This window comes from Falco naumanni, chromosome 15 (genome assembly GCF_017639655.2).
Source record: "Falco naumanni isolate bFalNau1 chromosome 15, bFalNau1.pat, whole genome shotgun sequence".
Lineage (NCBI taxonomy): Eukaryota > Metazoa > Chordata > Aves > Falconiformes > Falconidae > Falco > Falco naumanni.
Window position 1 is genome coordinate 21,745,426 of NC_054068.1, and position 23,205 is coordinate 21,768,630.

At 58.1% G+C, this 23,205-nt stretch overlaps 2 protein-coding genes across 3 annotated transcripts; one reads left to right on the top strand and one right to left on the bottom strand.

The window, feature by feature from the left end:
• Window positions 1-1,118: 1,118 nt before the first annotated feature.
• Window positions 1,119-10,876, top strand: LOC121098100 (cilia- and flagella-associated protein 20-like). Of its 2 annotated transcripts, XM_040615743.1 has the most exons (6): window positions 1,128-1,306; window positions 6,595-6,674; window positions 7,699-7,810; window positions 8,161-8,349; window positions 9,495-9,605; window positions 10,496-10,876. In XM_040615743.1, the coding sequence occupies exons 1-6, from the start codon at window positions 1,223-1,225 to the stop codon at window positions 10,499-10,501; spliced, it is 582 nt and encodes a 193-aa protein (XP_040471677.1). In that variant the 5' UTR covers window positions 1,128-1,222; the 3' UTR covers window positions 10,502-10,876. The 2 variants fall into 2 exon arrangements, with proteins under 2 accessions (XP_040471676.1, XP_040471677.1); XM_040615742.1 differs by lacking the exon at window positions 10,496-10,876 and having other exon boundaries at window positions 1,119-1,306; window positions 9,495-9,614.
• Window positions 10,877-17,523: 6,647 nt separating this feature from the next.
• MMP15 (matrix metallopeptidase 15) lies at window positions 17,524-22,922 on the bottom strand. The gene is given in 11 exon segments (XM_040615675.1): window positions 17,524-18,657; window positions 18,917-19,032; window positions 19,154-19,304; window positions 19,531-19,669; window positions 19,846-20,069; window positions 20,191-20,352; window positions 20,592-20,652; window positions 20,654-20,900; window positions 21,010-21,132; window positions 21,387-21,535; window positions 22,534-22,922. Coding segments are annotated over 11 exon segments (1,947 nt in total). The 5' UTR covers window positions 22,663-22,922; the 3' UTR covers window positions 17,524-18,211.
• Between the last annotated feature and the right edge of the window lie 283 nt (window positions 22,923-23,205).

Sequence of the window (23,205 nt, forward strand, 5' to 3'; positions counted from 1 at the left end):
ATTTCTGTTTGAGCGTGCACACGCAGCTCTGCCGTCTCAGTAGGAAGCGCACAAAAGCCCTCTGAGAGGGCTGGAAATTAAGATGAAAGCAATGCCAGGCTCCTGTTCCTTGAGTGAAGTACTCTCCTGGGTCAGTATACATATCAAGCATAAGGATGTTCCAAAAAGCGTGCATTAACAGAAGTGAAAACTCACAGAAACGTACTTTTGGCAGCTTCCAAGTCCCAAACTCGAATGGACCCTGACTGGGACCCTGCGACAATGAGCTTCTCATTCATATTGATCTGTAGGCTCTCAATGGGTGTTGTGTGGCCTGTCAAGCTCTGCAAAGGATGTTTTGGGTTTTGCAGATTATCTTATGATTTTACGGAATCTTTCTGTATTTTGTGTTTATGTATCAGTTAGTTATAAGAGCTAAGTTTTGATCTTAGGGAGTTAACCTGCATGTTAGGATTTTGTTAGCACTTACTGACCAGTGAGGTGTGATCGCTGTGCTGCCTGTTATCCCAGACGGTTACTGGGAGTCCCCGTGCTATAGACCACAGTACCTTAGTCCTTACCCTGCAAGCACAACCAGAGCGCCCAGGTTCTAGTGTCTGTAGGATGAGTTACTGGACAGCTCGGCAAGGCCGATATCCAGCCCCCAACCTGGCAACAAAACGTACTTTTAAGGCGTCCTGAAGGGAACTCCCTTCATTATAACACTAAAAATCACGCCCACCGGTCAAGAAGACCCTTGCCCAGGCAAAGACCCCTCCCCTGAGCAAGCCTAGCAACAGCAAAGGGTGACACAGCAAATATTAGAGTTATACACAAATTACTAACCAGTGGTTGCAACTGGGAGTGTACGGCCTTGTAATTTTGTGTCTAAATGTAACGGTGACATTACACAGGTGTGCTTGATGTGCGGAGACCCCCGAGCGCCCACCGCTGCAATAAGGGAGCGCCCGCTTCTTAACGCTGCGCTGGTGTGGCCAGGTTTGGTTCCCGGTTTCGGTGACAGAATCGGGGCGCCCCCAGCCCCAGCCCCAGCCCGGGCCGTGCCCGCAGCGGCGGCCGCGGGCCGCGGAAAGCACTTCCCTGGTGACGGCGGCGCCGCGACCCGGAAGCGCAGGTTGGCGCGGAGGGATCTGCGGGACCGCGCGTAGCACCGCCGTGGCCTTGCGCAGCGCGGCCGCGGGACCCCGGCGCTCGGGCCGGCCCGGCCCGCCTCGGCGCCGCCATGTTTAAGAACACCTTCCAGAGCGGGTTCCTCTCGATCCTGTACAGCATCGGCAGTCACCCGCTCCGGATCTGGGACCAAAAGGTGAGGCGGCGGGACCGGCGAGCGGCGCGGCTGCTCCCCTCAGCCTCCCGGGGCTGCGCGGGGCGTCAGGTGACGTGAGGCCGCGGCCGGCACCGCGGGGATGCTCTGGGCAGGCCGCCGGGGCCTGAGCCGCCCGCACCGGGTTACCGGCCCTCTCCCCCCACCCCCCGCATTATTTTTTGGTTTTTGAGGAAAACATGTTATTATACAGGTGTCTTCTCCCTTGCCGAGCAGAAGAGCTCCGCCGGCGGCGCGGCCAGCCCGTTGTCAGGCGCTGCAGCGCCGCAAGAGGCTACAAAAACCGTTGGACACTGGAAATAAGCAGCAGAAAACAACGTGACCCTTCGACGCATAAGGCAGCGCTGCCGTGGTGGCTGGGCGTAACTGAGATGGGGGTCTTTTCTCGTGGGTGACCTATTTTTTAGACAGACTAGCTAAAGGTATTTAAAGGTAGGCAGCACGGTGGCTTTTAGGGTGTCCAGGAAGTCATGAGTTTTTCATCTGTTTGTTTTTCTTCTCTGTGGTTTCTAGAGTGGTTCTGTTGAGGGTCCTCTGCCCTCCCCCAGGCACCTTGCCTCAGGGAGCCCGTATCAGGAAGTCTGGAGGCGCTGGGACCTGCTGCTTCCTCCCCTCCACAAACCACCCGTGGTTGTGTTGCTACCTGAAGGTGTTTCTGCACAACGCTTGTTACGCTCTCTGAGAGTAGGCGTTCCTCTCGGAGGTTGCAACGTGTATTCGTTTGCTTGTGCTTGAAGCTAAGCTGAATTTCTTGTGGTTTCAGCAGGAATGAAAGCCTTTGAGGCAGCTCAGCGGGCAGCAGTAGTGTTTGACCACAGTGGGTTTGTGTGAGCATTTGTGACAGGCAACACAGAACTGTCCTGTTTCCCGTCAGTGGGGGCCCCGTGCAACTCTGCAAGAAGTGGGTTGCCTTGAATAGCCTGGCCGCGTGCGTGTGCCTACTTTCGGGCTTTTGCACAAGTATTCATGACTTTAGAAAAGGATTGGCAGCTTATTTGGATGGTGTGAGGATGGGATACGTTAAAGACCCTTAGACAAAGGGGTGCAGCATGCCTCCAGGCTGGATAAAGCCATGAGTAATGTGGGCTGACCCTGCTTAGAGGTGGAGGTTGGACTGGAGACTTCCCAGTGTGAATCGTCCTGGCAGGGTGATACTGCTGCGATCATGCTGCATGTGGGGTAGCCAGCAGGAGCTCTGCTTGCGTGGTGGACATAAGCAGTGGTCCATTTGGGTGCAGTTGTTGCCGGATTGGCCCGAAAAGACTGACAAAAAGTTGCCACTGCTGTTGCCAAGATCAGGAGCTGGGTGTGCAGGCTGTTTCCATCGCTTGCTGCAGGACTTGCGTGTGGCTGAGCTCCTCTGGCAGCAGCAGCAGCCCTGTGTGTGGGTGCTCTTCCTTGCTTAGAGGTCTGTCCTGAGGAAGCGTGGCCAGCTTGGGCGAGCCTGTTGCAAGGATTGCCCTGCTCACAAAGGTGTGCAACCAGGGTGGGGTTTCTGACTTCTTTGCCTGTGGATATCAGCATGGCTCGCTCTTTCACCTGGCTTTTCCATTTAAAAGGAGTTGGGGCAGTGGGTTTGTAATAGCTTTGGCATTTCTGATCTGACGCCCTTGGTGTGTTTGCAGCACTGGAAGGCGAAGGGCGGCATCTTGCTGCCTTGGAGCTGAGGAGTCCCTTGGGTCTTTACTCCACCACGCATGGGTGTCATCTCACTTGCTCAGCACCTTCAGAAAATCCTGCTGATGCTGCTGACTCACGCGTTGGGCAGTGTGAAGACTGCGTGAACTTAGTGTGGGGAAGTGCCGCTGATGGTCTGGGTGCTGATGGCCTGCTGCAAGTCGGGAGCTGGCTGCTAAGTTGCTAACAAAGCCTCTCTGACTTGGTGCAAGAACCTACCAGGCCAGCCGCAGAGAGCCAGGCCGGCAGCTGGCTTGGGCAGCACCTTCACGGTATGAGTCAAAGTCCAGAAACGGTAAGGGGTTTTCCCCCTGGGTTTATTTCTTGGAAAATACTGATCTGTCCAAACGCAGACATCCCAGGAATGGTCCAGCTCCGGCATCACTAGAGGAGAGGGTTATGGTTGGGGTTTCTCGAAGTTGGGAAAGCAACCAAAACTTTGCGGTAAGTGATTGCTGCCCTCTTCAGGGCTGCATGAAACGCACCTGTTGTTTTGGTCGGAACTGGAAACAAGGGATCTGATGTTCTCCCACGTCCTAGGTGAATGCCCTGGCTACTGCATTCACAGCTGTCCTAACATAGACTCTTATCTTTGCAAAAAGTACCAGCAGACAGTGATTTATTTGTTTTCAGCTTCTTGGGGAAGCTTTTCTGACATGGGGAAAACCGTATTTTGTTCGGCCCTAGTAGGATGTGTACTGCTTGTGCTGATGGAGACAGTGTGAACTAGAGGCTTCTTCATTTGAAAAAGGTGTCGATAGAAGTGGGGTGCTGGAAGCCTTTCCTTGTTGTGAGCATTTGTAAACCTCCCTCTGAGCAGTAGGATACAGTCGTTCCCTTCTCTGCCTTCTCCCTCAGGGGCTGTGGGTAGGCTCTGGGTAGGCCTTGGCAGCAAACCCAGCCAAGCCCAATCTGTCCTGGCCACCAGCATCCTGTTCCAGAGGACTCTGGCAGGACTGAAGTGTCCGGGCCTTGGGAAGAGGACGGTGACTGTCCCACCGTACCTGCAGGCAGAGGTTCCTCCTTCACTCTCATCTGCCTAGAGCCGGTAACTGCTGGGCTGTGCTGTCTTCTGCCTTCCAGCACTGCGTGTCTGGTTTGGAGACGTGTTTGCCTTCCAGCGCTTTGTTGGTCAGAGTCATCTGTTTATTTCTGCAGCATCCTGCCACTACGGTCCCCCCAGCGATGCATGGAGACATACTGACCAGTCTTCAGGTCCTCTCTTGCAGCCCTTCTGACTTGTTAGTTCTGTCGCACAGCATCCTTGTCTGTGGTGCCCCAAATCTCTGCATCTCCAATACAGGCAGGCCATGCTGCTCACTCGTCCAATCTGTGTGTACCGAGTGCTACAGCAGAGCCAGGTAGCTCCTGCTTTTGCCTCTTGTTTTGCCCCTCCTCTCCCGTCTTGGAGGAGGGAGGTGGCAAAAAGGCCTCGTGCCTGTTCCGGATCCACCGCTGGCTGTGAGACTTGCTGGCCTGTGCTGAGGAGAAAGTGCACCCATGCCTCCAGTAGTCTGGGTGATGGCCAGTTTGCTGTTGCTGGCACAAGCCCGTCGTCTAACGACTGGTGGCTGGCAACGCTGCGGGAGCGAGCCTCCAGAGGTCGGCCTCGGACCGTGGTGTCCCATCTGCCGGTGGGTGGGCGGGTGCCTGCGCCTGGGGAGGATTGCTTCTGGCTGCTGCTTTTCCTCTGGTCTTTGTTGCATTTGCCTAGTGTTGCTAGCAGCAGTGGCAGCCTGCAGAAACGCCTATGTTCGGACACAACTGTCTGTGTAGCCACGATTCCCTCCAAACCCTGAGGGATTTAAGGTTTGCATCTGCAAAAGCTTTTCTATTGTCTTTAGACAGCAAGTAACTTCACAGTTATCCTGATTCAGAGACTATTAGGCTTTTGAAGAACCTTTATTTTCTGAAGAGGGCTGTTGCCCCTTTTTGCTAGCTTCAAAAATCCACCTTCTTAGCCTTGAGATAGCCAGAAAATATTGGCCAAGTAGAAATGTGGAGTGTTTTGTTCAGATTCCTAAAATTTTCTGAAATCTATCCTTCTGAGCTTCCATGAGGTAAGGCAGAGCCCCTGAAGACCGAGCTCTTGCTGAGCAGCCACTGTGAGCACAGCAGGACCATCCCTCCCACCCTGTGCCGCACAGAGCTGGCAGCTGTGCCTGGTAGAGCTGGAGGTCACCTCTTGGTCTGTGCGAGCTCCTTGCGAAGGGGCCCTCGGAGGTGGCGGGGGAAGAAATGTGCTCCTTTGGCTGTGACCCAAACATGTCCTCTGTCAGGGGGGTGGTCCCCAAGGCAGGCAGGAGGGGAGCGCAGCCTCTGACACGGAGCCGGGCTCTGCAGCAAGCCGAGGGGCCAAGCTGGGGCTTTGGCACCACAGAGTCCTGGAGGGCAGCGCTTTGAGCCCCCACTGGCAGCGAGTGCTTCTGGTGCCGTTCAGCCTTCTCTTACAAAATGGTGAGGCTGCTTGGCCGCCTGATCCAGCCGACTCTGGATGGTGTCTGTGTGTCTGCTCGGCCCGCGCTGGCTGCAGGCACGTGCAGGCAGGCTGGCTTTTGTGCAGAAGGGCGCCTGCGTGACCTGGCCACCATCTCCCTGCAGCCGGGCGGTAGTGCAGCTTGTGAAAACTTACACTGAGCTACGTAGACCTGGGAGGAAGGGTTCTGCTGCAGTCTGGCCCTGGAATGAGCTTTGAACGTTAGTTGCTAAACCTGTAAATCATTTTGTAGCTCATGACTGGAACCGTCCCATTAGAAGCTTAATGTATCCTATACATTAGCAGTGGTGATAGGTGCCAAAGAAGTTAATTCATGGAGCTGGAAGGAGCGTTGCAATCTGCTGATCTAGCATTGGGGAAGGGCAGAGGGGTTAATTAGCAGAAGTGTCTTAAATGGAGATAAATTTGTTGGGAAGTGAGCTGCTTCATTTAAAAAAAAAAATCCTCAGACCCTGGGATTCAGCCATATTGCTTCTAGAGAAAAATGAATGGTGTTGGCTTCTGGTTCTGGCCCTGAGCTCCGTGGGGAGCTGACTGCATCCGAGTAGCCAAATCCCTGTGACCCTCAGCAGAGGAGACGCTGGCTCTGTGCTTGCATGTGGTGTAATTATGAAGAATTTTAACCAAGCTGTCATCTGGTCCTGCTCTTCCACAGAGGCAGTCAGGCGTATCCAGCAGTAGAGACTAAGACCCCTTGGTGACCAGTGGCTGGCTGGTGGCATCTTTTGCTTGGCCCTGTATAGCTCATACTTGTTTCTGCCCCTTATCCCACGCTAGGCTGGTCTTGCTCTGATACTTGTATGGTTGTTTGGACCTCTAATGTGAGGCTCGAGTGATTGTGTTTGCTGTGGTGTGTTTTGATAGGTCAAAGTCTTGCACTCGGTTTCCATGCAGCATGCTGGGTCACGAATTCTTGTTTTGGAGTCCTGGCACGCTGGGGCAGTGATCAAAGCCTTGGGAACAGCAATGTCCAGGACAATGGGAGCCAAGTGAACGTAGATGTGCCCTCCTGGGATATTCCCCTGCCTACCCCCTCAGTAGAGCTGTGGGTGCCTCTCAAGTAACATCTGTGCTGTCTGCCCCACTTTTTGTCCAGGTGCGCAATGGCCATATCAAGCGAATCACTGACAATGACATTCAGTCGCTGGTGCTGGAGATCAAAGGAGATAATGTCAGGTAGGAGAAGGCATGTTCTTCTGCTCTAGTTCACTCGGGGGCTTGGCCCTGGAGCAGCGTGAAAGGTGTTGGTGCCCAGCAGATGTCTCCTCTAGACTCTACTGCAATCTCTTTGTCAGTAAATTGAAGAACGTGATCTGGGGTCAGATCACTGATACCCCTCCCTGGCACTGTACTGTGCCTTTCCCTGGAAGCGCTTGTAGGGCGCTCTGTAATCCTTGCTGAGGCTAAAGTATAAAAATTAAGTCCCCTTATTTTTCCATCGTGTGGGCAAAGAAAGCTGTATTCGATAGCTGGTCCCTAGTCAGTGCCGCTGATTACTAAGAAAGCAGCACTGCCTCCTGCACCTTGTATTGTCTTAGGCCTGGCCTGCTCTGCTGTTCTCGCAACAGCAGGAAGATCAAAGGGAGATTTATGAGGGGAGTTGCTTAAGGTGCTTCACTTGGCAACCTTGTTTCCATCGCCCAGGAAGAGAGATGGCAGCTCCATGAGTGGGTTCCCAGTCTCCAAGGCTTCTCCAGGAGTGTTTCAGAGCAGGGAGCCCCTTGTAAGGGCCGCGGAGACTCCTCTCCTGCAGGCAGGCTGAGCCAAGGCTTTGCTTCCTCCCAACATGATACAGAACTTGCCAGGCGTGACGTGTGCTTTTAGGGTTCGTGACCTCTGCTGTGCTCTGGAGGGCCCTACCTGTTCAGTCAAGGGTAGGAGGAGGTTGTCTTAAGAAACAGTGCTGACATGACCTTGAAATGGGGGAGGTGAAGCTGTCCAGGAAGGTGTTTCACGCCCTGTGTGAGAAAAGTGACATTTGAAAGGCATTCTGTGGCCCTTTTATCTTGTTCCCTCTGCAGCTACCTCTGAAACTGTCCCTCCTGTTACAGGAGGCCCTGGTTGTTGCTAGGATCTTGCAGTCACAGCTGTCTTTTTCTGCCTGTCCTGCAAGACTGCATTGGGTCAAGGGAGAGACTTGGGACTCAGGCTGTGCACTTTGTGCTATGTGAGATGCTAAAGTGTTTTTTGTCCCGCTCAGTACCACGTACATCACGTGCCCTGCTGACCCAAATGAGACCCTGGGCATCGCACTACCTTTCCTAGTGATGATCGTCAAGAACCTGAAGAAATACTTCACTTTTGAAGTGCAGGTGAGGAGCACTTATGCAGCGAAGGAGGCCGCACCAGGGCCAGTGAGGAGAAGGAGCCAGGGAGCTTGCAGTCTTAGGCTGGGGCTTTCCCCAAAACAATTTCGCTTTCTTGGCCGTGTGATGTGTCAGCTCTTCTGCTATGGGGGCATCAGTCAGGTCACAAGCACATTGTTGCTATTCCTGAAAATGTGTCTGTTTCCTGTGTTAAAGATACTTCTGCTGTGAACTGGAGGGATGGGACTAGGAGAGCCCTCTCAGAGATGGTAGAACCTGAGTCTAGAGCAGCTGCTGTCCTGGGGAGCTGGGGCCCCCTAATGCCTGGGGTCAGCACCCTGCCTTCCTTGCCCCAGGTGCTGGATGATAAGAACATACGCCGGCGTTTCCGGGCGAGTACCTACCATAGGACAACTCGGGTGAAGCCCTTCATCTGTACCATGCCCATGCGGCTGGATGATGGCTGGAACCAAATCCAGCTCAACCTGTCGGACTTCACGCGCCGAGCTTACGGGACAAATTACATCGAGACCCTGAGAGTTCAGGTGAGAGGGAGGCATGTCCTGCCCACAGAAACCGATGGTTGGTAGCCTTCCTGCTGGCTGGGACAGCCTTGCTGTAGATTGGGAATCTGGATTTAGCCCGGGCTGGTTCCTCTGCCAGTCCTGCTCTTTGCAGAGCACTGCGGGAGGGGAGCAAAGGCCTGACTGAGGCAGTCTTGGTGTCCTTCACTTCACTGGACTGGACTGGGACGAAGGAGCCCATTTCCATCTTGTTTCTCTTGCTGGCTGTCAGTTAGGGTAAGAGTTGCTGTCCACCTGACGTTCCCTGTGGCATGCCGTGCATCCTGCTGGGTGGAGGGCTGCTGGGAATTAGCTGTGTGCTGCCTTGCTGTTCAGGCATGCCAGACAGCAGCTGGCCAAGTAGGAGCCTTGCTGGTAAGGACCCAGGGTGTTAGGGTCCCTATCTCCAGTCAGGCTTGTTTCCTAGTGCGGGTGGAGTGACCCTGCCTTCACTGAGTGCCTTGGGCCAGGGCTCACGCAGCGTTTGTTTCTGCTGAAGTTGTGAAGCTTGTTCCACGTGCTAGGGATTCGTGTTCACTGTGCCCAGCATTATTTTGAGGAATGCCTGTGTGCGGAGTATGCCTTCGTATGTTGGGGCTGCTGCAGCTCCTAGTGGGGTTGCCCTGAGAGGTGCAGACAGTCAACTGGGAAATGTCTGCCTTCCCACATAGCCGTGAGGGGGACTGGGGCGACTTCTTTGCTGCCAGCTGATAGTGGAGGCAGCTCAGACCGGACAGTCTCGTTCCTGACCTCAGGGAGGCCCCTCAGAGGGAGTGTTGAAAATGCGGCAAGCTGAGGCTGAGTGTTGTGGCAGTTGCTGATACCAGTGGAGAAGCAGAGGTGGGTTCACAGCAAGGAACCCTCTCAGCAACTAAGGCAGATGCCAGTTTGCAGAGTTGCCAGAGCTTGGCCAAATCTCTTGAGCCAGGTTGCATCACTGGAGAGAGCATCTAATGGAAGCAGAGGGGACAGGCCACTTTCTTCTCATGCCCTGCCAGATTCAGAGAGAAGCAGTGAGGTCTTTTCTCCAGCTGCTGAGCCAAGGAATCCGTGCTGCTGCACGACAGCAAAGCTGGATGTGGAAAGAGCATAGGGAAGGTGAACTGACTCTTTGTTTTGACTCTCAGATCCATGCCAACTGTCGCATCCGACGGGTGTACTTCTCTGACCGGCTCTACTCTGAGGATGAGCTCCCAGCTGAGTTCAAACTCTACCTGCCTGTCCAGAACAAGGCCAAGGTGAGCTAGCTGTGGGCGAGGAGGGTGGGAGCAGCCGCTGGGCCAGGCCAGCCATCCTCTTCCTCCTCCTGCTGCCTTCACAGTGCAGAGTGTCTTCTAGCAGCAGAGCTCTGGCCAGCTTTGGCTGTCAGCCAGGGAGCACCTCAGTGTTGTCAGGGTGAGCAGTCTGGTAGGGGTGCCTGGCTGGGTGGCTTTCCTGCTGCAACATGTGGAAGTTGTCATTCCCATCTAGGAGCAGGGTGAGCTGTGCACCTGCTCCCCATGTCCTCCCTGTTGGTGTTGAAGGACTCTGGACAGGGTGGCAGGCTCCCAGCATCTCTCTGGAGCTTTCACCCATGACTCAGCACAGCGCCCTTGCTCTTCAGAGCTAGTGGCAGCTCCACCCTTGTCTTGCAGGGGAGATGCTATTTGTGTCCCTCTAGCCCAAATGTACTGCCCTCTGATCTCTTCCCTGCCCAGTGCAGGTGGTGGTGCTGTGCGGTGGGAAGGGCACAGGCGAGGTTGTGGCTGCCCAGCTGGAGGATATGCCAAGGTCTGCTCTTAACGGTGATGGGAGAGGAGTCCCTGGCATATTGGCAGCAGTCTGGAGGCCTGTAAGGAGGCACTTTCTTTGCCAGGGCCAGCCTGGCCCAGTGCGGATGCTGCTCTTAGCAGAGAAGATTCCTGGGCAAGATTTCAAGGAGCTGAGGGAGGGTGTTGGGTGCTGATCCTAGTGGGAGGTGGAAGGCAGTGTTGACAGTAGGCAATACCTCTGGGTAGCCTGTCCCTGCCTTCTGGGCTGTAGCAGCCTCCCGGGGGTGTCTGGGGAACGCTTGGAGCCCTGCCAGTACAGTTGTCTTGGTGCTGCCGAGTCTAATAAGTGTGTCCTTTCTTCTCCCTGCTCTGTCCAGCAATAACTCCGCGTTGGGAAGAGATGCAAGAAATGTTTGGGGTCAGGTGGAAGAGAAGGCCCTGCTGAGACCAAGTTTTAGATCAGCTCACCTTGCCTAGGTAACTTTGATTCATCTGGGATCCTTTTTCTGGACGGGACACAATGAACCATGTAACAGGTCTGGGACTACGTTGTTGGTGTGTGAGTTGCACAGAATCAGAGTTTTCCTAGCTGTTCGTAAAGTGTTTAGCCTAAACACTGCAAGTGGCCTGGTACCCAGTCTTGTGTTGCACAGAGAGGTTTTCTTTTTTGTTTCCTTATTTTCCATCTTTTATTTTATATATACTCTAAATATGGATGTAATACTCACTCTTGGAAAGTTATTAAACGTTTGACTAAGTCTGCTTCTAGCTTCTTCCTCTTTTGATGGATCCTTTAACTTGCACGTGTTAGTGCTTTGGAAAGTGCCAAAGAATTTCTTTAGGAACCGAGATGGTAGAATTTGCCTCTGCATTTGGCTTTGTTTGGAGTCTCACTTTTTTTTTTAAGGGATAGCACAGATGTGAACAGCAGCGGTCTGGAGAGAGGAAAAATAGTAAGGTTTCCTTCCATGGACAGGATCTGCCTGCACTCCATGGGGTCTGTGGCTCTACCTATGACAAAAACTCATGCTGTTCACTTTTAGTACATGGAAATGGGTTTTTCTTTCTCTTCTTACTTGAAGGCATTTTTCCAGCAGCGACAAATTGGTCTTAACCTGTCTGTCTTGGCACAGCTTTGTTCGTTGTGTAGTTAAACAACTGGCTTTAGCTCTCAACCAAGCCTGTAGCAGCTACTTGTAGCCAGAGGCACACAATAGTCTTCCAGCTGCCAAATTGTCCCTTTCCCCAGGGATCAGAGGGGAGGTTTAGCAAAGCAGCATAACAGGAGCGGAAGTCTTTTCCTGTGCTGAAGCTGCCCTTCCCTGCCTTAAACCAGCCTGCCTTTGTTGAGGGGAGGCTGCAGCCCTCGCCAGTAACAGAGAGAGTCTGGGAGCAGCTGATGCCTTTCCTCCCCAGGGCCAAGCCCCCCACCCCCCACCAGCTACTCTGGTGGGTGGGTGCCTGAGGCGGGTACTGATCCTTCCCTGGTGTTGGCCGGTGCAGTGAATAGGGAAGGCTTCGCTTTCATTATTGTCCCACAAAACAAAGCTGGTCTCACCCAGGAGGAGGAGAGCTTGTTGGGGGACATCTGCCCCAGATTGCGGGTTTAATCCTGACTGCTGACTCCACCTGGCTGAAAGGTTTGGCATGTCTGTGCGCCCTGATGGTCAGCCCCTCCTCTGTGCAGAGCCCACTTTACCTCTGTGACAGGCTCCTGGGACACCTGTAGTGCAGCTGCCTTATTTGCACCTTGAAAGCTACTGGGCTTTGAACGGGAGGTGCCGACCCCGTGCTGCCGTGTGGTGCTGAGCTGCGTTTGCAGAAGGCTTTCTGGAGAAGATCTTTCCAATTTTTGTAGCAGTGGAATAGCTTGGTAGTTGTAAGGAGTCAGGCCAAGTAAGCCCACGTGGAAAGGCCCCATCTCTCGTGCTTTGACGTTGTTGGAGCTTGGCCGGACTTGAGATTTGTTAAGTGGAATCACGCTGTATCGTGTGCCAAGGATTAGCCTTAATGAAGTCCATGGCAAGGCTTTCCTGCCATGTTTGCAAAGCTTGCCGGGGCTGGGGGGAAGCTGCTGAGGGAATCCGTCAGACCCCGGCAGGCTAGAGCGTGCATCCTTTCCCACAAGGCCTGGCTCATGAGCATGTGTTTCTGGCAATCGTTGGTGGCTGAGCACCCACCAGGAGCTGTCGCTGCCTTTCCCTGCCCCACTGGGCCCGTGTTGGAGTCACCCCTTGTCCTCAAGGAGCTGGGCTTGCTCTGAGTGACCTTAATGCGTTAAGAGGGGCTGGGCTTCCCGGGGCCTGAGCTGGCTGCCTCTGCAGAGAGATTAGATGCGCCCTGCTGCCAATTCCTGCCTGACCTGTAGGAGCTGTGCCAGCAGATTTGCTGGAATAAACTCCCAGCTGTAAACCCTTACATCCATTTGGACCCTCTTGTGTATTTTTTAATATGAAACAAAATACTGAATCTTCCTGTTTACTTGCTGTACAGTGTGGAGCATCATCGGATACTGGCCCTTTCCTTTAGGCCAGACAGTGGTGGATTTACACGGTGTTCTTCAAAAATCTTCTTCTAATCCCCCTCTCACATCAAGACTTCAACCATCTGGCTGAAGATGACTGGAGTTTGGATGCTCTCCCTGCGGGATGGGAGGACGCTGCTGGTGGAATGGTCCAAGTGTCACGGGCATCCTGTCAGCAGTCGTTTCCTAGAGTAAGTGTACGTATGCAGAACTGTGATGGAGCACCCAGCTTCTTGCTGCTTTGGTTCTGGCTCTTGACCTGGCTGGGACACAGCGTTCTCCTATGTGGAGAGCATGGAGGAAGGCAGGAAGGACGAGGGTGCAGAGATGGGAGTCTGCCCAGAGGATGGCTGCTGTTGCTATGAGGGGTGAATGGAGTGGCAGTCCTGGTTCAGTGCAGGCAGCCTGTGGAGAAAAGGTCTTAAATATCTCCTCGTTCACGTTTCTGTGGGTGGCCTTCTCCTTCCTTCCTGCTTAAGTCCTTCCTGCAGTTCATGTCTAGTGGGAGAGAACGGCATCTTTCTTTGCAGGGAGCCCTGTACGCAACCCAGGGCAGAGCGGGGCCTGCCCAAAGGTGACTTTTCCTTGCCTCTGCTGGCTTTTCACCTTCCTCTTAAGACGCAGTGCTGGGAGCCTGCTTTCTGCGTCAAAGGTAAAGCTTCCCTTTGGAATCTCGACCACTGGAGGACAGCGAGTGCATGGGCTGCAGCACCTGGAAGCAAGGGGTGGGAGGGTGACCCTCCCCGGGTTGGACCAGGGAGCACGTGTGCTCAGACTGAGCTGGAGCAGCTGGCAGTCACCATGTGGTGCAAGCCAGGGCTGGGACATCCCTCCGCTCCGGGGGCTGGGACATCCCTCCGCTCTGGTAGCTCTGCCTGGGCGGGTGGCAGCAGCTGGCAGGGGAAGCAGGCGACACAGACAGCAGGGGTTTCCTGGAAAGCTTGCTGTCTTGTTTGCTCTGCTGCTGGGGCAGAATCGGCCTGGGTGAGAGTCCAGCCCAGAGGAGTGGCGGGACACTGGTACGGGCTTCTGTCCCTGCCTGTGACTGTCCCCTTGCGCTTTGTCTCCTTCGTCTCAAGCGGATCCTGACATAAAGCACAGATCTCTGATCACAGAGGTGATACGCAGGAATCAAAAAACATCTGGGCCAAACTCTCTGCTCCTTGACCTGTGTCTCCCATTCTGCATCTTCCCGGATGTCCTGGGCCAGATGTTGTCATCTTTGTAGAGGGATTCTACCTCCAGTGTGGTGCTAGTCCGGCGTGGGGCAGGCAGTGCTGAAGGGCAGGGAAATACTTGTTTTGAGTTTTGCCATTGGTGACCGCTCCAGAAAAATGGGTGACCGTGCTGGGGACTTCGGGTGCTTCTGCACGCAGGGAGAACCGATCTTCCTGCCCCGTCGGCACCTGCAGGGGGACCTACCCGGCAGCTTCCCCTGGTAGTAAGCTGCAAAATGGGACCACCCAAGCAAGATTTTATTTGGATCAGGGAGGAGCTGTGTGCCCCGAGAGCTGCCTTGGGATATGAGGAGGAAAGCCTCGGAGCTGCTGGAAGTGAGATTATGGATGCTACGTTGTGCTGAAGCAGACCTGCCTCTGCTGCACCATCACCTCGCATGTCGCCCCTGCGGCCCCAGAAACAGTTTTCCTCCCTGTGAGATGAAGCGTCTGGCACCGTGGGGAGCAGGTTGGTGGCTGCGCAGTGGGTGTGATGGGAGATGACAGGCATGAGCAGCGCAGATGGGTGCTGAGCTCAGTGTGGCTGGCCGGGGTGTCCCCAGCAGGGCTGTGCTGGTGCTAACCCCTGCCCAGGCAGCAGCCAGAGCCTCAGTCCTGCCTGCAGCGCACAGCGGCAGCAGTTTCAGCCCCTCTGAGTGCCCCACGGCAGTTCTCTCTGTCCTCAGTGTAGTTTCCTCTGGCCTTGAGGCTGCCTGGTCACTAATTAACATATCCCAGCCCCAGTTCTTCCTCCGCACCAAGCGCAGCTTCCTCTCCGCTTTCCGGGTCGTCTCCTCAGCAGTGCACGGGAGGTTGTGCCCTAGCTTGCAGAGGAAGGGGAGGAGGCAGGAGGAAGCGTGGTTTCTCTGTGGTGATGCCAAGCAGGCAGAGAGAGCCCCTGCCAGCCCTGGTCACCCCCATCACCCACACTCCAGCAGCATGTGGAACCAAATCCTGCAGTGGCCAGCACTGCCCTGGCATGGCATGGCCTGGCCTCGCCTGGCGGACGCTGAGCACTCTGTGTCTTTTCCAGGTCAGGCTTCTCCAGACTATTTTTGGGAAGCTGGGAGTTGCCTGGTAGGGGTGGATCCTGGCAGAGCTGCCCGGCAGCACTGAGCAGCGCTCGCACTCCCCCCAGCCACCAAAAGCCCTGTCCCTTGCAGCAGGTGCATCCCTGCCCTCCCTGGGCTCTTGTGTCCTTGGGTGGCCGGAGGCCCACCCTGCTGTGGGCACACAGGGCAGAGCAGGAGCCTCCGGCGAAGAGCCGGGGCCTTGCCGAGACGCTGGGCTTTATCTCCGGCGCGGTCCCTCGCTGCTGCCCTTGAGTGTTCCCAGATGGCCCCAGGCTCTGGCACGGGCTCCACTGCAGCATCTGGGGAAAAGCAGGAGGGGGGTGGGAAGTGATGTCCTAGCTCATCAAACCGAGGCAGCCCGGACTTCTGCTGCCAGTACCCCCAACTCCCTCTTGGGTATTGCTTCCAGCCCTCGCCCCCCCCCCCCCCCCCCCCGAATCAGCAGGGAGCCCCCTACCCTGCCATGGCAGGGCTGCCCAAGGAAGGGGATGCCGCGAGCATCTGGCCCTGCGCATCCTTGGCTGTTCTAGCTGGCTTTCCCTGTGAGGCAGGCCTCGCTCCAGGTACCAGGCTTCAGGGTCCCCACCCCTGCATCCCACTGAGCCCTCAGCACCCCTGGGAGAGAGGGGAAACACAGCTGCCGTGGGAAAGAAATGCGGTGTTGGAAATGCATCTGCCACGGGAAGTGCATCTAGCGTGGGAAATGCATCTGCGCCGGCCTCTGGAGCCGCGTTTGCGGGGGTGGAGAGTGGCAAGTCCTGGCCACGCTTTCCCACTGCCTTGCCTTTTGGCCAGGTTCGTGCCTTTTGGTAGCTGCCGGTGCCGGTTTGGCTACCTCAGCACCCCAAGTGCCCCAGAAGAGGCTGGGGTGTTTTGCTGCCCTGCGGCAGGGCTCCCAGTCCAGCAGAGCTGTAGGTCCCCCCGGAGGACCCACACCAGCACGAATCTGGGCAAAATGGTCAAAACCGAATTGAAAGGAGTTAAAAGCCAAGGAGTGTGACCCAGCACAGCCTGGCTGATGGACTACAATAGCCCAGAGCCACTTGAGACCTTTCCGCTCCCTCCCCGCCTCGCCTTCCACCCCCAGTTCTTCAGGGTTTTTCTGACCCTGATGTTGGCTGCTTGCTTGGTGCCTGCAGTGTGCTGAGTCGAGTCAAGCGTGTTTCCCAGGGAATCAGCTAAAGGCTGGGAATTTCTGCCCAGTGTGGGCAGAGATGGGAGACCAGGGCAAGGGACACGTGGCCCAGGCCATGCCCCCCCGGCAGCCCCGGGAAAGCAGGGTGAGAGCCACCATCGCTCCTTCGCTTTTCAAAGCAATTAGTGGCTGATGAGTGGTAGAGCAGCTCACAGGTAATTTAGCGCCAGGAAGCGGCTGTAACTGAGTCTTGGGCACTAAGCCAGCAGCTCCGAGTCCTGGGGAGGGGGGAGGATGGTGAGGAGGCGCAAAAGCTTCATCCCCACCCCTGCAGAGGGGGCTCCTCTCCTGCCAGGGCTGGCAGGGTGGGGATGGGGGCAGAGGAGCAGCCAGGGCCCCGGGGAGGGGAGACCTTGTTGGGGCAAGTTAATGCTCCCTGCACCAAGCCCTGTGTCCAAACCACCAGCCCCACAGGGAACGGGGGAGGTCACGGGTGCTGGTCCTGTCCTGCTGCGGCGGCGGCAGGTGGAGGAAAGGGGATGCTGGCTGGAGCCCAGGCCCATCAGGGTGGGTCAGACCTACACCACCCCTGCCTGCCATGGCCTGCCTCCCACTGGTGACGGTAATGGGCCAGGCCTCTGCCGCCCACCCTGCAGCTTCCTGGGCTGCCCCTGTGGCTCCAGAGCACAGCCTGTGCTGGCTCAGCACCCTGGGGAGCATCACCCAGCAGGGGCAGGAAACGGCCGCATCCATCACTTCTGCATGCTTGTCCTTCCCATTACAGACTTGAGCAATGTTTTCACTGGCTAACGCTAATTTCCTACTCCCCAGGTCTCATCTTTCCCACTCCCGTGATTATTGCCCTGATGGCTGCAGTGGTCACAACTCCTCCCGCTTTCCTCTGCGAGACAGTAGCGAGGCAGGATATGGCCATCCCCTTCCCCCCAGGAAACCGGCTGGGGCCGCACAGGGACAGGGAGCTGGAGCACCCGGTGAACTGGTTCCAGGAGGGACTGTGCCCCGTCCCCCAGCTGCCGCGGCCACCGGGCCTGCCCCGGGGACAGGAGGTGGCTGCCCTGGGGCTGGAGCACAGTGCCAGCCAGGGGAGAACAAGGCACGCTGTGTTCCCGGTGAGGCCATTGCCACTGCCGTGGGAGCTGGTGAAAGACAGCTCTGTCCACTGCTGTGCGCAAGATGGTAATGCTTTTGCTGACACCCCACCGACCCCACCCCCCCAAAAAAAAAAAATTGTGGTAGCCCCAGGGCAGGGACACTGAGGGGGACATCATTGCCAGCAATGCTGGCTTCTTCCCCGCATCCCCTAGCGTGGCACCCAGCCCGTGGGTGCCAGGCAGGGTGGCACCCCAAGCAAGCCCCCCTTACCACAGATCTCACCCAGAACAGCCCCCGTGGCCCCTGCCCCCAGCCCGCAGCAGAAAGGACGGCACCACGGCTCTCCACGCACCTGACCCCTTTAATGCGCGTACAAATGGCCATGGCCACCGCCTGCCCACAGGACTGCGTGTCCCCAGGGCTGCACCCCACAGTGGCGGCAGGGTCCAGGCTGAGCTGAGCCCACAGGGGGTTGCAGCAGTGGTGTCTTTTGCCCCTCACACTGTCTTTAGGCACCACATCCCCCACTTCAACAGGAACCATGGTCTCTAGCTCAGCCCTCCCTTCCTCTCGCTCTTCAGTGCCATTGCAGGTGCTGGCAGCTGAGACCTGCCAGCTCGTGGCACTCACTGGCAGCCCCCAGCCTGCTCGCCCCCCCCCTGCAGCACAGGCACAGCCGCAGCAGGTTCAAGCAGGAGGAAGGGATGCTGCTGGGACCCTGTGGCAGAGGCAGGTGCAACATGATGGGTGGCAACCTGAGGGTCATGGCTGGTGGGGGGTGCAGGTACCGGGGAGCAGGCAGGACCTGAATTGTCCTTCCAGCCCCCTCCCTGTGACCAGCCCCTGGTCCCAGCTTGGCTGCTCTAGAGGGGGCTGGGAGGGGTGGGCATACCCCCCCTTTTCTAAGGCTGGAGCCATCAAGCAACAATGGGGCAGAGGCACTAAGGCCATGGGGTGGGTCATGGGGAGGGGGAGGTCAGGTCCCTTGTTAGCACCATGGTGGTGGGGGCAGTCTGGGGAGGGAGCCAGGGTCAGACCCACTCCTGCAAGGAGCGCTTGCAGTATAAGAGCATTCGGGGTGCACCCTTCCTCTGCATTTGGACAATGACGTAGATGAGGCCGAGGATGCAGAGCAGCAGCACCAACAGCACCAGCACCATAACGACGCTCATGGTGCGTGTGTACTCATCAATCTGCACCACAACATCCACGTCCCCGCCTGGCTGGCGGCCACCCTTGCTGTAATCTTCCTCATCTTCCTCCTCCTCCTCCTCCTCTTTGCCTTCAGCCCGCCCATCCCCATCGGGGTTGAAGGGGGGTCGGTCCACATCAGGCCAGCGGGGATGAGGGTCTGGGACCAGCTCCGTATGACAGCCCATGAAGTCCCGTAGGATGGATTTGGGATAACCTGGTTCTGTCTTGAGCCGCTCGTTGTCAAATTTCCAGTACTTTGTGCCTCTGTAGAAGTAGGTGGAGGCTGGGGGTGGGGGTAGAAAATGGAAGCAAGGGGTAAGTGGGCAGGTGCAGGGCACCCCGCAGGCTGGGCACCTCTGCAGTTTGCCCAGGACAGCAGATTTTGCCCTGGGACTGGTGAGACCCTTCAGAAAGGGCTTCACTGCTGACTTCTGGGCAGCCTCCCGGCCTCCATCGCCCATGGCCAGGCAGCCAGAGGGGTGACCCTATCCCCCACTGGTCCCCTCCCCTGCTGCCCACCCCTCTTCTCATCCTCTACTTACAGGCATCTGGGCTGAGGAAGGCACCCTTGGGTGACGGAGGGATGCCCACCCAGACGGAGATGGGCTTCGGGTACCCAGGGTCCACTGAGCGGGTGTCCTCATTAAAGCGCCAGTATCTAGGGGAGGGAGGCAGTAAGCAAGTGAGGAGCATGGGGGTCTCCACTGCCTGCCGTGTCTCCCCACTGCCAGGGACCAGGAGGTGGCAGAACAGGGAGGAGGACCCCCACAGGCACTCACCTGTCGCCACGGAAGAAGAAGGTGTGCCCCGTGGGTTCCCACCAGACGGCCGTGTCGATGCTGTCATAGGGGATGCCCTGCCCGTAGGTGACCAGGGGCTGTGGGTACCCAGGCTCCAGGTTGGCTTCTCGGAAGAGCCAGTACCGGTCACCTGGAGGGAGAGGTGATGGAGAAGGGGGGTGAAGCAGCAATGCCCAGCTGCAGTGGCAGGTGCACATGTGGATAGGACACCTGCAGCCAACCCCTCCCTTTGGGACCAGGCAGCAGCTCTGGCTGGATCAGGATGGGATGAAGTTAGCCAGCTCTCAGCAGCCTGGCAGGGGGACACTGGGGTCCCCCCCTCCACCTTGGCCCTCCCACCCAGCTTCCCTGCTCACCTTTAAAGAAGACAAACTTCCCATCGTGCCTCTCATAGGCAGCATCAATGTCCCCGGGGAGGCCCCGCCAGAAGTGCCCGATGGGCATGGGGTAGTTGTCCAGCACCCGGTTATGCCGGACCCTCCAGAACCACCGGCCCTGGTGGGAAATGGCGTGTTGGCAGAAGATGGGGAGGACACAGGGACACAGCCCCAGTGCCTGGCATCTTGTCAGGGGGCGTGTGTGGGGGGGATTGTCCGCCTGTGTCTGTGTCCTCCCACCCAGGGACCCACCACATCCCCAGGGAAGGGGCAGCAGGGAGTCCCAGCAGGTACCTTGAACACAAACATCTCCCCACGCAGCACTGCCACCGTGTCAAAGTTCCCGTCACAGATGTTGGGGCCGTACTGGTCAGGTCGGTCTGGACTGCCAGGTTTGGGGGGTCGCTCTGGTTTCCTTGGAGGGGGTGGCTTAGGGGGTCTCTGTTCTGGCCTGCCAGGTCTCCGGGGTGTAACAGTGGGCAAAGGCTTGGTGGGCTGAGGGTGCCCATCCACAGTACCTGAATCGGGCAGGCAAGAGACAGGATGGGGTGATGCAGACCAGCAGTGTCCGTGCCTCAGTTTCCCCATGCACATGCCCAGCATCCTGCCTCTGGGCTCATCCCCCACCCAGCTCCTCACCGTACAGCTGCTGGATGCCCTTGAGGTCATCCTCGGGCAGCTGGAAGTTCTCCGTGTCCATCCACTGGTAGAAGGGGGCCATGATAGCGCTGGGATTGCTGGAGTGCTCCAAGCCCAGCGAGTGCCCCAGCTCGTGCACGGCCACCAAGAAAAGGTTGTTCCCTGCAGGGAAAGGCACCATTAGCAAGATGGGGTAAAGGACATGATGCATGGGGTGGGTCCTTGACCCCAGCACCCCATGATGAGGGTGCTCCGGTGGGAGCTGCCTGCATCACCCATGGTAGAGCTGCTCTCCCTGCCACTCCTGACCACGCCAGTGCATCCCGCCCCCCCCCCCCTCAAACTCAGGGGTCACCAGGCTCCTCTGGTTGCCTTCATCACCTCCCTGGCCTTCAGCTCACCAGACACATCCGTGTTCTCCAGTGTCCAGGGCTCGTCCAAATCGAAATGCGTGTCCCCCCCCCATGCCAGCACCAGGAAAATAGGCGTGAGCCAAAAATCCCCCGACGCCGTCGAAGGGGGAGCTGTCTCCATGGAAGCCAGAGGCGAAGAGCACCATGATGTCTGCCTCCTTCTTCCGCTTCTGCCGGATGTCCTCAAAGGGCACTTCCCGGAAAACCAGCGGAGTGGCTTGCTCCCACACCTGGAAAGCTCGGCGGACAGCCTCATACGAGTGGTACCGACCCAGCTTCTCCGTGTAGTTTTGGATGCTGAGGGTACAGAGCTCACTGGCAATGGCCCAGGACAGCATGTGCTGCCCAAGGGGTCCACAGCTCTCCATGGCCTGCGGGGGTGGGAAGCCCTGGAGGTGCTGGGTACCTGAAAGTGAGATGACTCTGGCTCCAGCGCCGCCCTGTCAGTGCGTACCGCTTCCGCCGCATGTTGGACTTTGTCCGTGCCCCAAACTGGTCTGGCACCCCACAGCGGGGACGTTTCATCCACCTGCCAGGAGGGCATGGAGCCAGGGCTCAGCCCCCTGCAGCCAAGGTCCCTGAGGGACTGCAGCAGCCACGGGCGGCAAGGGTGGTGTCCTGGCTGCAGGGGTGCAGTCCCCAAGAGGGGAGACACAGCTCCCATGGGAGACAGCACCCACACTTCCAGATGCAGGCAGTGCTCCAGGGCTTGGCAGGCAAAGCCAAGGAGCCAGGAAGTGGAGCTGCCTTCTTGCTAGAGCAAGGGGACACGGAGAAACTCACGCCTTGGTCTCCTCGTCCAGGACACCGGTGACGGTGATGCCGTAAAACTTCTGCATCTCGGCGAGGGCCAAGGAGAAGGTCTGAGCTGAGCGCATGGTGGACATCTGCCGGCTGGGCTGCGGCAGGTAGCCATAGAGCCGCAGCCATGCCTATGCCGGGGAGAGCCGAGCGTGAGGCCGTGGCGGGGGACCCGGGCTCCTTGAGACCCCAATGGGGCAGGATCTGGCCCGCTGCCCCCAAGCCCTATCCCCTGCCATGGGGCATCTGTGCCAGCTGCCAGGGGTGAATGCCACACCCGGGCAGGCAGGGCAGGCAGCACAGGCAAGCCAGAGCATGTGGGCAGTGTCTGGTAGGCAGGGAACAGAGCCCCAGCCCTGCCCCGCGAGGTGCGTGGGGGACCCTCTGATCAATCTCGGGGGGCTGTCGGCCACCCTGACCCCAGGGAGAAGACAGCTGGCAGGGGACCAGCCTGCCTGTGGGCTCCTCCAGGGTGTCCCCCGGGAGCTGCAGAGGGACGTGGGGCCAGGCCGCCCGGGACCCCCGCCCTGGCCTCTACCCACAAAGGGGCTTCTGTGCTGCAGGGGCTCCCAGGGGCAGGAGGGCGGCGGGGGCGCGCTGGGGCTCTTCCTTCCTGCACCAGCCTCCACCTCTCTTGTCTTTTTAAATTCCTTTTTAAAAAAATTGTTTCTTTTTATTATTGCTCTTTTGGTTTTGGTTTTTTTTTTTCATTTTCCTCTTTTCAATTTTCTACGGTTGGGGGTATTTTTCCTTTTTAATTTCCAATTTTCACAACTTTTTTCCATACTCATTTTAACTTGTTATTTTTTCATTATTACTTTTTAATATTGAAAAATTTTTAATCTTTTATGATTTTTTTTTTTACCGCGTCCCCACCCCCCCGGCAGGGTGGCGGAGCGGAGACTTTATCAAAGGCCCTTTCACCCGCTCCCCCGCCGCGGCCCCGCGTCGGCACAAAGCGCTTCCTCCCCCCGCCGCTGCCGCCCGCCGCCCCCGAGGGCGACCCGGCCCCCCCCGCCTGCACCTGCGGGCCCGGCCGGCGCCCCAGGGGCCGGCAGCAGCGGCGGCCGCAGGTGCGGGCCGGGTGTCCCGGGGCAGCCCCCCGCCCCGCCCCGCGCCCCCCGCTCACCTCCGCGTTGATCTCCTCGCCCGCCGCCGCCGCCGCCAGCAGCAGCGCCAGCAGCACCCGCAGCGGCGCCCGCCCGCCCGCCCGCAGCGCTCCGCCCGCCCGGCAGGGGGCGCCGCCACCTCCTGCCATGCCGCGCCGCCGGTTTGCGGCTGCCCCAAGCCGCGCCGGGCCGGGCCGGGCCGGGCCGAGCGCGGCGGTGTCGGAGCTACACCGCCCTCATGGCCCGGGCCCGGGCCGCCGCGGGGGGCTGCACACGGTGCATGGGCGGCGCTGCCAGGCGCGGCCCGTCGCCTCCCGGCCCGCCTTTGTGTGCGAGATCAGGCCGGCCGCGCAGGGCGCATGGGCGGCCCCCGCGGCGCGGCTCGGCTCCCGTGCCCTGCCCGCTGGCGGCGCGGCGCGGCGCGGGGCGGAGGGACGCGGGCGCGGCGGCGCAGCGCGGCTCGGCTCGGCTCGGCTCGGGCGGGGCCGGGATGGGGGCGGGGCCGGGCGGGGCCGCGGCGCCCTCGCTCCGCCCCCCGCCACCTGCTCCGGCGGCGGGGCCGCGGCTGCCCGCCCCCCGCGCTGTCCCCGCCATGTCGGGCGGCCTGCCGTTCCCGGGCCGCGGCCGCGGCCGCCAGCCGCCCGAGCGTGCCGCGCCATGCCGGGCCGGGAGCGGGGCCCGGTCGTACCGGA

Bases quoted from the DNA above. Each gene is read 5' to 3' on its own strand.
- LOC121098100 (XM_040615742.1), top strand. From the start codon at position 1,223: ATGTTTAAGAACACCTTCCAGAGCGGGTTCCTCTCGATCCTGTACAGC. The intron at 7,811-8,160 runs GTGAGGAGCACT...TCCTTGCCCCAG, and splicing joins ACTTCACTTTTGAAGTGCAG to GTGCTGGATGATAAGAACAT. The intron at 8,350-9,494 runs GTGAGAGGGAGG...TTTGACTCTCAG, and splicing joins TCGAGACCCTGAGAGTTCAG to ATCCATGCCAACTGTCGCAT.